Here is a 14,256-nt window from a genome sequence, read left to right as displayed (position 1 = left end):
TCGAGAAGCTCCAATAGAAGCTCCAGATAAGACAGGTGAAACTCCTCTGTGACAGGATCAGAAATGACAGGGAATGCTCCCAAACTGGCAGGGCTGCCCACCACTGCAGGCTGCGCATCACCCTAAGACAAGACAAATCCGCTTCCACACCACTGGAGTTCCCCAGGGCACTCACCTTCATGCTCACAGCGATCAAAACGCGCAGCCTGTCCAGCCTGAACCACAGGACTCTCTGTACTATTCTGCTCTGTGGAATACGGGAACATAGGGAACTACTCACCACCCAAAACACACAAGGAAGAGGCACGTCTTCCCAAGACGTTTGTTCCAGGGAGGAACAGGGGAGGACGCAGGGCAAGGCGGTAATAAGAAAGGCGGGAGAGGTGGTTGAAAGTATGGAAGGGGCAGAGACGTGCTATGTTCTTTAGATCTGGGGAGACAGCGGATCAACCCCACGCAGCCTTCACTACTCACTCACATCCCTGGAAACCAACAGATGGCATCTCTCATTGCCAAGTTCTAACGCATCACATGATCCTGCTCAGCGTTGGGACACTGGGCTTGCCAAACACCAATAAATACAGCCAGTGAGGTGAGTGTAAGAATCCACAGCTACACCCTCTGCCGTCCTTGCAAGGACTCTTTCCTTGCAGCAAGGAACACACTCATTCTACAGTAGGTGTATTTCCACACAAGGCGGCAGGGATGCGGGTCCAGACATGTACACTGAAGGTGACCAGTGTTCATAAGAAATATTTCTTTTTTACTATAGAAAACAGAGAAGTGACCCCTAGGAGTAACTCATATCTATTATTCAATAGAGCTCACTATGAGTACTGCACCCATTAATTCTCATCCTAGTGGGTTTTCCACAGAGCAGCTATTATATTCAGATATTAAGGCAACCTAGAAAATAAAACTCTGACACTTTTTGATATTAGTCCTTGAATACTAGGGCCCAAAACTCTTGAGTTGAAAAGTTTTGATTCCTATCAACCAGCCACCTTAGTGCTTGGGCTTCCTTCTTGGATTGTTGGAAGCTTGGTATCCACATCTCTCGCAAAGAGCTCCGACGTGGGGCGAGGGGTGAGAAAGCAAACGCTGTAGGCTCCGGACAGCTCAGGTGGGTAATGTCTGCCTTCCATCGTTTGAGTGGTAAGCCCTGCATTGAGAGAAGGGGTGGAGGGGGGAGAATTAAAAACATAAGATAAGTTAACACAAGCCTCACGTTCCCTGAAGCAAGTACCTTCACTCCATAGAGTCCACAAAGTTACACGTTGAACAGCTGAAGGAGAAAGAATCTAACATTGAGAGTATTCTGTGCACTAGATAGTTTGCTAGGCGTGTTACATAGCTTGTCTCATTCAGTCCTTCAATCCATTCAACATAAACAGTCTCGTGCCAAAGTACATACTTATGGAATTTTATTTATTTATTTGGCTGCGCCGGTTCTTAGTTGCGGCATACGGGCTCTTAGTTGCAGCATGTGGGATCTAGTCCCCTAACTAGGGATCAAACCCAGGCCCCCTGCATTGAGAACGAGGAGTCTTGGTCGCTGGGCCACCAGGGAAGTCCCATTTATGGAATTTTAGAACACAGGGAAAAAGGAAGAGATTCTACAACATTCCTAAGAGGAAAAGACCAATTCTGAGGGTCAGAAGTTAGGATGGTTTTGGATTTCTGGACAGGAACACTGGAAGTAAAAAAGCAGTGGTGAAATTCATTGATGAACATTAACATTAGTACGTACAACTTTAAGGAGAAGGGTATTCGCATAGCCTCAAAATACCTCCCCCCAGATATTTACTGATTATTGTGGTGGTTTTAACATGTGTCCACAAATTATTTTATATTCCTCCCTCAAGGAGGTGAAGCTTAATTCTCCTCCCTTTGAGTGTGGGCTGGACTTAGTGACTCGCTTAGTGGAAAGAGAAAATTAGCAACTTCACAGAGGAAAAATCTAGCAGACACCACCTTAACCAAGTGATCAAAGTTAGCATCACCAGTAAAATGTCATGTTGATATAATTTATCCTCTGATATGATACGATGTGAAGACCTTTTTCACCTCTGTGGTATTATTCTCCCAAATCCAAAACCCACGTCTTAACATGTCAGATAAACCCTATGGAGGGACATCCTACAAAGTACTGACCAGTCCTCTTCAAAAATGTCAAAGTTATTAAAAATAAGGAAAGACTGCACAACTGTCACAGATTTAAGGAGTCTAAGGTGACGTGAGGAGTGATTACAATCTGGTATCCTGGATCTGATTCTGGAACAAAGGATATGCGTGGAGAAGCTGGTGAAATAGGACTGACGTCTGTAGTTCAGTTCCTAGTACTTTAACAGTCAATATTAGTTTCTCAGTGTTGACCAGTGTGCCATGGTTATGTAAAATGTTAACATTAGAGGAAGCCAGGTGAAGAGAATTCAGGAACTCTGTACTATCTTTGTAACTCTTCTGTCAATCTAAAATCATTTCAAAATTAAAAGTTTTTTTTAAGCCAATAACAAAATGCCTTCAAAATTCTGAGAAAAACTGATGACCATTGTAATAGTTTACATTCAGCTAAACTATAGCTTAAATGTTGAAATAAAATGAAGACATTTCAGGCAATCCCCATACACCAGGAAGCTATATGAGGATACAATCAACCCACAGAAGAGGGAAAGCTAAGAAAAAAGGAAGAAAACATGCAGGAAGCAGAAGTGTCAACACAACAGAAAAAGACAAAGAGATTCCCAAAATGCTGGGGAAGGGAGATCTCAGGCTGATGTTCTACACAGTGTAGAGGGCAGCCAGACCTATTGATGTATGTCAGAAGGCTCCGGGAGAGATTTACTCAGCAAGATGAAATGAACTGGATGCCTGGTATACCTGAATGTCTTCAAAGGAGATTTAAACAATCAACAAGGATTGAATTAGTGATTAAAATTTTTAAATAAACAAGTAAGAAATAAGACAAGTATTAACTAGAAGGAAACCAAAAGCTGTACAAAGGGAAACAAATCATAGTATACTACATTGCTTGTATCTACAATCAGAGAAACACTGAATATCAAAAAATTAGTGTACAAGAGCATGTTATTTAGAAACATTGAGTAATAACCAAAAGAATTAGCTAACTATGGTGATGAGTGGCTGCTTCTAGGGAAGGAGAAAAGGGAAACGAAGTAGAAGACTGTTTTTTTAAACGAACTTTGCAGAACTATTTGATACTCTAACCTATGCACGTGTACATCTTTTTCTAAAAAACAATTTTTTTTTAATGTGAAGATAGTAGGGTTTCCGGGGTGGAGTCAAGATTGCGGACTAGGAGGATGCGGAATTCACATCCTCGCACAACCAGGGCACTTACCAGGCACCAGTGGGCGACCACGGACACCTAAGGGGACGGGAGGAACCCCCAGCGACCGGGTAGTACGTGGAGTGTTGGGGGTAATGAGGGGGGAGGAGAAGTGGAGGCGGGACGGGACTGGAGCCCCTGAGGGGTGGCTGGGGGAGGGGAAGGGATTCTACACCTGAAGGGGTAAATTGGGGGACCATTGGGAGGGCAGAGGATCAAAAGGGAGCGTGGACAGGTCTCCCCCGCCCACTTGGGCCCCCAGGAGCCTGCTGAGATCCTGGGCCTGATCTTCTGCCCACCGAGGCCTCCCCCAGCCGCGTGGGTCCTGAGGGAGTGGGAGGGAGGGAAGGGGGAGCAAAAGTAAAGGCCGGACCTCGGGGACCGGCACCCCTGGGGGGCGGCTGGGGGAGGGGAAGAGTTCCTACACCCAGCAGGATCCACCCACAGTTAGGGGTCGAGTGGGGACAGGGGAGACGCTGGCGGAGACCCTTGAGGGGTGGCGCGGAGGAACAGAAGGGAACGTGGCCAGCGCTTTCCCTGTCCACTTAGGCACCGGGGAGCCTCTTGGGCTGCTGGGCCTAATCCTCTGCCCACAGAGCCTTCCTGCTGCCTGCAGAGCCCAAGCCCCGCCACTACCCCCCCACCCAGGGCCTTACCTCCAAACTCCAGAACTCCACACTTCCGAGGTCCTGCTTTGGATCTGCTGCGTCTCCCCTTCCGCGCAGGTCCTAGGCAGGGGCCCCACCCTATGCTTGAACGTTGCCCCACCCAGGCCCTGCCCCCAACGCCTTTTCCAGTTGCATGGGTCCTGAGCCCAGGCCCTGCCCCATGCTCAAATGTCACCACCCCAGACTTTATTTTAAATACAAATAGGAAATCTCTAAATTGTCTTGCCTTTTAGAAGCAAGGCATACTGCATATTTCCTTTTTCTTAGAAATCCTCTCCATTTTCATACCTTATTTATAATTCTAACTTCAGAAGATCATCCAAGCTACTTACAACATCATATTTAATCTTTAAGAAGAAAAATTTTGACCTGAGGTATGCCTATTGGATAACTTTTTTTTTTTTTTTTTTTTTTTTGCGGTACGCAGGCCTCTCACTGCTGTGGCCTCTCCCGTTGCGGAGCACAGGCTCCGGATGCGCAGGCTCAGCGGCCATGGCTCACGGGCCCAGCCGCTCCGCGGCATGTGGGATCTTCCCGGACCGGGTCACGAACCCGTGTCCCCTAAATCGGCAGGTGGACTCTCAACCACTGTGCCACCAGGGAAGCCCTATTGGATGACTTTTAAGAGCTGACATTTATGATACAGGAAGAATAGGTCTTATACTTAGTAGGTATTAGATAAAAGTGTGTTCAAAGAAAAAAATGTAAAGCAGCTCTTTTTCTCCTGGCAGCTGTTCATTTGATAACTTAGGATTATTATTCCTGGTGGTGATTTAGTACCATCACTAAAATGACAGGGAGGAGTTTTTTATTAAGGCATAAATTCACAAGGACAAACAAAATAATGGAGACAACAGCAACAAATTTTTGGAAGTTGCCATTTGGTGGCAAATGACTTAGTTGACCTGAGAAAGCTGAGTTCTAAAAAGCAGTGGGAAAGCAGTAAAGCAACTAGGTCTACAATGCAGAGTTCTCAAGATATTAGGAATTTGGTGGCATAAAGAATCTCTGAAAATGGGTAAAAAGATGGGACTAAAACCAGAGAGCTGCTTGTCATTTTTGGTAAGGAGCAATTAAAACCCCAGATCATCACTCTGCACAAACAGGAAACGGCTGTTCCCCACCCCAGAAAAATCAGAAGTGTATCCTCCAATGAAAGTTAAACAGTGGGTCTCTAGACTGGGGGAGAGTGGACACAGATGAGGGTTCGGGTGCTGTACTCTAGCTGACACCTCTTCTGTACCTGAACCTCTTATCCTCACCTGTCTCTCGTTCCAGCTGTGTAGGGCTCTAACCAACTGGGCACCTCACCTACTCCCATGTGACTCAACGTCCTTTCCTGAGATTTAACCATTGAAATCATTGTGAAACTCTTCTCAGCACCCATATCACACATGTACAACCTGAAAGGGAGGAGGAGCTAAGCCCAGTGGGGCAAACATTTTTCTTTTTTCTTTGCGGTACGCAGGCCTCTCACTGTTGTGGCCTCTCCCGTTGCGGAGCACAGGCTCCGGACGCGCAGGCTCAGCGGCCATGGCTCACGGGCCCAGCCGCTCCGCGGCGTGTGGGATCTTCCCGGACCGGGGCACGAACCCGTGTCCCCCGCATCGGCAGGCGGACTCTCAACTACTGCGCCACCAGGGAAGCCCCCAGTGGGGCAAACTTTTGATCAAAGGGAAACTGGAGCAATGGATACATTCTCTCCCCTTCTTTACCTTAAAGGAATGGTCCTGAGATACAGTAAATGCTCCTCGGGATGGGGCCCCAAGGATTAACCAATGCATCCCACCTAGAGGCAATCAGTTCAGTACATTCTCAAACTGGCTCTCGTTCCTTCACTGCTTCACTCACCCATTCCTCACTCCCCCTTTCTAGGACTGTACCCCCAGTCAAACCAAAGCACAAATGCCTCTGCTTCCATTTCCATTTTCTGTGTTTAAATAGTTGGTACCAGAAGTGGTCCTAGAGAGTATTATTCACCTGATGGCAATAAGGTCCCACTGCCAATAGTAAATGACCAATAAAATTAATAAGGCTGTAAACTGTTCATCATCAGCACTCAGCACATAAGTGAGAAAGGAGTCCCTGCTCAGAGAGGAAATAGCTTATATGCCAAAAGGACCTGAAGGACCTGGTTAGGATGTATGGGCAAGAATTGGGGCATGTGTAAGAGTGTATCTTGAGGTAGTGTATCTTGAGGGTGGGAGGAATATAAGGCTAAACAGGGCATTATGGACCTGGAGGGACTCACTTATGACATGGAACTCAGTGCTCTGGCAATGTTCTGAAGCTGGTCCTAATAGCTTGTTGAATGGTTTTTTAAAACTTAGACATGATGACAGTCTACTATAAATGAGATAGAGATGCTTGTGGATGGGCATTAACATAAAAAGTTGACTGGAACAGCTCTGATCTGCTATACAGATACCAAATTCAGCAAGGCAGCTGCAGTTGGGTCTACTGTCAAGTTAAGTAAATGGTCATCCCCCACCGTTTTCCATGATTTATCTTGTTTTTGTCAGTGGTCAGAAATGTAAATTAAATGTGGGGGGCAGATATGATGGGCCCGTCATAAATCCCATCATAGAGTATGCCTAGTCAGTGCAGTAGAGGAAAAAGGAAGAATTAAAGGACAGATTGAGGGGGACAGGGGAAGAGTAAAATTGTCTTTATTTGTAAATGACATGATCATTTACACAGAAAAATCCTAGGAATTCAAAAAAAACAAAAAGATACCAGAACTAATCAGTGAGTTTAACAAGGTTGCAGTATACGAGGTCAAACATACAAAATCAATTTTATTTCTATATATTAGCAACGAACAATTGGAAAATAAAGGTTTTTTTTTTTTTTAAATACCACTTACTGTGGTATCCAAAAATGTGAACTTCTTAGGGATAAATTTGACCAAAGGGTTATAAAACTTGTACACCAGAAACTACAAAATACTGTTTAAAGAAATTAAAGAAGACCTAAATAAATGAACAGATATATCATGCTTATTGATTAAATGTCTCTATATTGTTGTCAATTCTCCCCAAACTGACATATAGATTCAACAAAATCCCAATGAAAATCCCATCAAGCATTTTTGTAGAAACTGACAAAATGAATCTAAAATTTATGTGGAAAAGCAAAAGACCAAAAATAGTGAAAATAATTTTTAAAAAGAACAAAGTTGGAAGATTAACACTAGCTCATTTCAAGACTTATTATAAAGCAACAGTACTCAAATATAGATATACTGATCAGCACAGAAACTGACCCATGCATATATGGCCAACTGATTTTTTTAAAAAGAAGCCAAGGTAATTCAATCAGGAAAGAATAATCTTTCCAGCAAATGAGGCTGATACAATTGGATATCCAAATAAACAAACCTCAACTCTTACATTATACCACAACACAAAAATTAACTCTAAGTGGATCATAGACCTAAATGTAAAAGTTAAAACAACAAAACTTCTAGAAGAAAACAGAAGCAAATCTTAGAGACCTTGGGTTAGACAAAGGTTTTTTTAAACAAGCCACAAAAAGCACAAGATATAAAAGAAAAAATTATGAGCTGGACTTCATCAAAATTAAAAACTTTACACTTCTATAGACACTATTAAGAAAATGAAAAGACAACCCACAGACTGGAAGAAAACATTTGTTAATTTTATAATTGACAAATGACTTGTATTCACAGTATATAAAGAATTCTTACAAGTCAAGAATAACAAGTCAAACAACCCAGTTTTTTAAAAATGAGCAAAAGACTTAAAGAGGTATATCACAAAAGAAGATATTGACAGCAAATAAGTCATTAAAAGATATTCAACATCATTAGTTATTAAGAAAATGTAAATTAAACCACAGTGAGATATACTATACACCCAATAGAAAGGCAAAAATTAGAAGACTGACCACACACCAACTGTTAATGAATGAACTCTCATACAATGCTGGCAGGAATGAAAGATGGAGAAACTCTAGAAAATAAATTAGTCGTTTCTCAAAATGTTAAACGTACATCTACCATATGACCTAGCCAATCCACTCCTAGGTATTTACGGAAGAGAAGTGAAAGCATATATCCATACAAAGATCTGTACATGAATGTTCACAGCAGCTTTATTTGTAATAGGCAAAAACTGGAAACAGGCACGTGGATAAGCAAATTTTGGTATATCCAAACTTCAGCAATATAGAGAAATGGACTCTTGATACACACAGAATTGTGGATAAACATCAACATTATCATGCAGGATGAAAGAAGCCAGACACAAAAGAATACACACTACATGATTCCATGTATACAAAATTCTAGAAAACTGCCTTGGCTTCTTTGTCAAAAGTGACAAAAAGCAGATGAGTGGTTGCCTGAAGAAGCGGGAGGAAAAGGGATAGGTTACAAACAGACATGAGGAAACGTTTAGGGGAGAATAGAAATGTCTGTCATCTTGACTGAGGTGATGGTTTCACAGGTGTTTGCACATGTAATAACTAATCCAACTGTAAACTTTAAATATATGCAGTTTATTGTACATCAATTATACCTCAATAAAGCTAATTTTTTAAAGTTTATCCCAATTCTGTAAAGTTATATTCCTGGTTATTCCATGTTGTCTCCCCTATTATAGCCTCTTTGAGGACAGGATAATGTATCAATAAATGTTCTTTAACTAACATTAACTCCTGGGCTGGTCTCTTCAATACTGAAAGACATTCCCCTGCATAAATCAAGCAAACGACACCGAGAATAAGCCCACTCAGATTCGCTAGGTGTGAGGAACAGATTCAAGATGGCCCCATGATATCCACACCTCCTGGTATTCATGCCCTTGTGTTATCCCCTCCCCTCGAGTGTGGGTGTTACTTGTCACTTGCCTCTAACCAATAGAATATGACAAAGGTGAGAGGATGTATGTGATTACATGTATGTGGTTACACTCATGAGACTGTAGCACTGGTCTTGGCATCTCCCCCTCCCTTGCTGGCTTTGAGGAAGCAAGCAGCCATGTGGGGGAAGCACAGGACAGGGAACTGTGGGTGGCCTCTAGGAGCTGAGGGCAACCTACAGCCTACAGCCAGCAGGAAACTGAAGCCCTCAGTCCTACAACCTCAGGAAACTGAATCTGCCAACAAGCATGTGAGTTTGAAAGCAGACCTGTCCCCAGTTAAGCCTCTAGATGAGAACCCAGCGCCCTGACTGACACTTTGATTGCAGCCTTCCAGAAAACCCAGGTAAGCCATGACCAGAATCCTAACCCACAGAGACTGTGAAATAACAAAAGTTTGTTGTTTTAAGCCACTAAGTTTGTGGCACTACTGTTTAAACAGCAGTAGATAACTAATACACTAGCTTTGTACATTTATGAGAGGAGGAAGCAGAATAGAGGAAGGGGAAATGCATTGAATATTCTAATAGTGTTTTCTACATCTAAATACCATGATTTAAACTACTATCAATTCTAAGATAAAAAATAATCAGAGTTGAGGAGATCAAATTATTTCTTTCAGCTTTTATTTGTCTGAAAGAGAAAAAGTGAAGAAACATTTACATAGCTTACTTTAAGGCATACCATATATATAAGCTGTAACAAATCTTATAAACACATATGAAAACAGCTGGCCTAATACCCTTTAATTTATTTTCATGGTATGTTTTGTTCTGCTTTTCAATAATGAGCACATTTGCATTTGAGAATTGTACCAAGTTCTCTGAAATGCAAGCAGAGCCTTCCAGTCACCTCCATGGACCACCTCTCTGGGAGGAATAAGAGCATGCTGGAGGACAGCTTACTCTGTTTCTCCTCGAAGACTCCAGAGAGAAGGGCATTTAACTACACCACCTTCAGGCACTCTGAAATACCACAACCAGACAGCTGGTTCCGTGGGAAATGCACGAATGTATGTAGCCTCCTATATCTTTGAAAAAGCTATTGCCCAATGTCACTATACACTATTTTCCTGTCCCCAGTAATCACCCCAATAGGGTTTCTGTGAGATGCGGGAGCAGTTAGGGTTTGTGTGCTTCTTTCAGTTTTCTGTGAATATAATCTCCAACATCGAAAAGAATCGTGAAAATGAGCCCAGGCAAACCATCATCCTCAGAAGTACTGTTTTCTGCCTTGATATATTTTCAGAATCAATCATTGGTATAGCATGGGCAATTAATGTGGTCTCTACTTTCTCATGTGTTTTTTGCAGTGGCATGTGTATGTGTGTGTGTATTTTGGTTTTTGCTGTAAGGTGGCCCTATAAATTAGGTCATAAAGGAAGTCACTGGAAATCAGGATGCATTCCCTGAGAAGAATGATGTAATATTTAGTGTTCCTGTTGCTGACCAAGACGCTCAGCTTAAAATAAAGATTTTATGAATAAAACTTTGTTATAAGAAACCAGATAAAATAATTTAAATTCTCATAATTATTAAAATTAGGAAAAAAATGTTTCACATATTTTAAATTTGTCTAAGCATATACATATTTAGCACACGAAAGCCTCATACAGTATGTGTTCAATACATTAAAATAATTCCACACACTATTTAGGTTTATGTTTGGCCTGAAATTTCTATGCTAGCTAAAATAAACTTTTAAATATTTAACAAAATTGTCTGCCTTCAGAGAATTTAGATAAAACGTTATGTGTATATGGGAGTCAAGGAAGTGATGGGTGACAGCCAAGTAGGGCCATCTCATTTTATTTTTAGATTTCAAAGATAGAAGAAAGTAATCTTTTTCTTTCAACAAGTTTCATTTTAATGAATTTGCTTCTCTATAAAGTGGAACCATTCCTGTCATAAATAATAAAGTAAGCAAATAAACATTAAGAGCATCTAGAGGGCTTCCCTGGTGGCGCAGTGGTTAAGAATCCGCCTGCCAACGCAGGGGACACGGGTTCGAGCCCTGGTCCGGGAAGATCCCACATGCCGTGGAGCAACTAAGCCCGTGCGCCACAACTACCAAGCCTGCGCTCTAGAGCCCGCGAGCCACAACTACTGAGCCCGCATGCCACAACTACTGAGCCCATGTGTCTAGAGCCCGTGCTCCGCAACAAGAAAAGCCACCACAATGAGAAGCCCACGCACCGCCATGAAGAGTAGCCCCCGCTCCCCACAACTAGAGGAAGCCCGCGCGCAGCAATGAAGACCCAACGCAGCCAAACAATAATAATTAATTAATTAATTTTAAAAAAAGAGCATCTAGAATTTGAAGATGTTACTAAGAGCTTTAATTTTAATAATTTAAGAAAAAGAAGTCTTTTAAGGGTTATCCCCAACATTATTTGAATATTCTCTTTATATTAATAAGCATGTGTGTGTACCACACACAGAAAGAGCAACAATCAGGGAGTGAGAGGAAGTGAGAGAGAGAGAGAGACAGAGAGAGAGCGGTTAACTGAGTGTGTATATGAAATGAAAATAAGTTTCAAAACGGCAGTCCATGGGGCATGAGCATAAGGGGTCTGGCATAAACCACAGCCTTGATGGAGAGGTTAAAGGACTGACCATGTGGATGAGATTCAGAACTTTCCATATTTTAAATTTTTTGGCCTTCTCCTTCCCCTGCAGCTTCCTTGTATTACTGCCCAGCACCTGCAATACATTATCCTCCAGAAGAAACAATAAAGGAGAATTTAAGGCCTTCAGGAAGAGGGACAGGACTAGTCAACTTCATGACAGTCCTCAAAGAATAGAAATGAAATAGTCACCCTTGCCTCAGAGCCTGGCCTCTCTGATAGAAGTGAGGACCAGTGATGGGGCAGCTGCCACAGAACAATGCAGAGCAGCAGAGAACATCCAGACGGCCACCCCAGCACCTCCCTGCCAAACCTGGATTCGCTTACCTTTTCCTGGAGCCTAATGTTATCCCACACCTTGGAGCACACCATACACTCAAATGCGTCGATGTAGTTGTCCTGCTTGATGTCCTGCACCCCCCATTTCCGTTCCCTGAGAGCAGTGAGAAGTCGCTGATTCGAGATCTCACCCTTCAGCTTCCATTCTATGTAGGCCTGGTATAGTCTGTCGTCGTGATCCAGCTGTCTGATGTAACTTGCCAGTTCTCTAGGGTGAGAAAATTCTGACACCAGGATAGCACTTCTATTACTTGGAAGCCAGTCTGCGATGCTGGGTGATCCGTAATATACAGGGACGACCCCCAGTTTCAGAGGTCTCCAGAACTTCTCAGTGATGTAGTCATCGCAAACCGCATTCTCGAAAGCAAGGATAAACTTATACCGGGCAAGGATCCTATAAAAGTCACCAGCGTCCATAGAGGCTGGACCGTTCAGCTGCTGAGGGAGAGCTTTGTTTCGCAAACACTCGCCGTAAGAATCGACCTCAATGTACGTCATCAGCTCTCGAACGTAGCTGTCTCTGTCTGAGGGTGGGTCACAGTCGGACTGTACGTACACCAGAGGAGCGAGGCTTTTTCGAAGGTTGTTTTTGGACTGCAAGGGGACCAGGTATCGGAGTGACTTCAGGACTTCTGTGCCCTCCAGGTACTGCGTAGTTAGTGGCAGGTGGGAATGCCGGCTGAAGGTGGCCGTGTAGTTGAACAAGGTGATGACTGGCTGGTGAAAGAGCTTATAATTGTTTTTCGGAGACTCTTCATGAAAAAGGGCCCAGTCATGATGGGCTTTCCGAGGCAGAGGTAAGCTATCTATGTTAAAGTCAGTACCTAGGAGAAGAAAAGACAATGTAGTGTGTCCAAAGAACTCTGGGGTTTAAGTTTGAGTCCACCTGGTTAAGATTAGTATAGAGAGGAGTTTGAGGCTATAAATAAGCAGCATATTACAGTGTCTTCAAAATGCCTGGCAGTCAATCATGAAGCTTTCACCCTAGAAACTGCTCAGGGAGAGAATGACCAAGGAAAGGGACCCTCTTTCTCATTTTATGAAAAGGGAAATGGGAGAAGTGTCTATCCTGATTCTAAAGAATTTATTCCACTGCCTCCTGGCTTTTCTTCCAGAGGCATTGCCTCAGAGAGGGAAGGAGAAAGGAAGAGATAGACAGTTCTTAAAAAACAAAAAGCAAGAGAAAGGAAGCCAAAAACGGAAAAGCAACCAGCTTGGCAGATTGATTAACTGAAAAAAAGTGAAATCATGCAAAAGTAGCCAGAACAAATATACAGGAAAATATTTTTTTTTAAATCCAAAATGATCAATTTCAACAAAGCGCCGCGAATCAACCTTAGTAAAAATGGTAGACAAGAGGCTTTTAAAGACTTAAGAGCTGATAATAGCACTGTTACAGACTGCTACAGGATGGACATGAATTAACAAGCACATCAAGAAATAAAGAAGGCATAACAGGATTATAGTTATGAGTGATTCCAGCTTCCACAGGATTAATTGGGGAAATCTTTGAAACATGATAATGTGCAGACAGAAATGATGGATATGGTAAGCCACTGTTTCCTGACTGTGTGCGTGGAGACCCAATCAGGAAGAAGTTATCTCTATAACTGAGAAAGAAGAATTAAGACAATTATCACAATACGTAATACAGAATTTCTAAGGTGTTCCAGACACTGATGACTTTTTGGCCCTGTGATTTGATTTTTTAAATATAAGAAAATGGCACACACACAAAAATCCATCTTCTAGCATCCACTGGGGAAAAACACACCAAATAAATTCTTCCAGCATAATAAAACATATTCTCTGGTAGAATTCATAAAAATTAATTATTTAATGCCAGCGCACACTCTCTCAAATAAATATATACTCTTTAGTGCCAACAGTACATCAGTGAGGAATCAGTTAATCAAGAAAGGTTTGGAGAACAGTATGGAGGTTCCTTAAAAAACTAAAAATAGAACTACCATATGACCCAGCAATCCCACTACTAGGCACATACCCTGAGAAAACCATAATTCAAAAAGAGTCATGTACCAAAATGTTCATTGCAGCTCTATTTACAATAGCCAGGACATGGAAGCAACCTAAGTGTCCATCATTGGATGAATGGATAAAGAAGATGTGGCACATACATACAATGGAATATTACTCAGCCATAAAAAGAAACGAAATTGAGTTATTTGTAGTGAGGTGGATGGACCTAGAGTCTGTCATACAGAGTGAAGTAAGTCAGAAAGGGAAAAACAAATACTGTATGCTAACACATATATATGGAATTTAAGGAAAAAATAAGGTCATGAAGAACCTAGGGGTAAGACGGGAATAAAGACACAGACCTACTAGAGAATGGACTTGAGGATATGGGGAGGGGGAAGGGTAAGCTGT

The 14,256-nt window shown here is 42.4% G+C and overlaps 1 protein-coding gene across 1 annotated transcript in view; it reads right to left on the bottom strand.

Moving 5' to 3' along the window:
• Window positions 1-937: 937 nt before the first annotated feature.
• Window positions 938-14,256, bottom strand: part of FUT10 (fucosyltransferase 10) — a gene marked incomplete at both ends in the record, with an annotated part of 60,107 nt that continues 46,788 nt past the window's right edge. The window contains 2 exons of the mRNA XM_079726791.1: window positions 938-1,162; window positions 11,854-12,689. Of these exons, the coding sequence (XP_079582917.1) occupies window positions 938-1,162; window positions 11,854-12,689 (1,061 nt within the window). The remainder of the gene's footprint in view (window positions 1,163-11,853; window positions 12,690-14,256) is intronic.

The sequence above is a fragment of the Hyperoodon ampullatus genome (genome assembly GCF_949752795.1).
Source record: "Hyperoodon ampullatus genome assembly, chromosome: 20".
Lineage (NCBI taxonomy): Eukaryota > Metazoa > Chordata > Mammalia > Artiodactyla > Ziphiidae > Hyperoodon > Hyperoodon ampullatus.
This window is presented reverse-complemented; position numbering and strand designations above follow the sequence as displayed.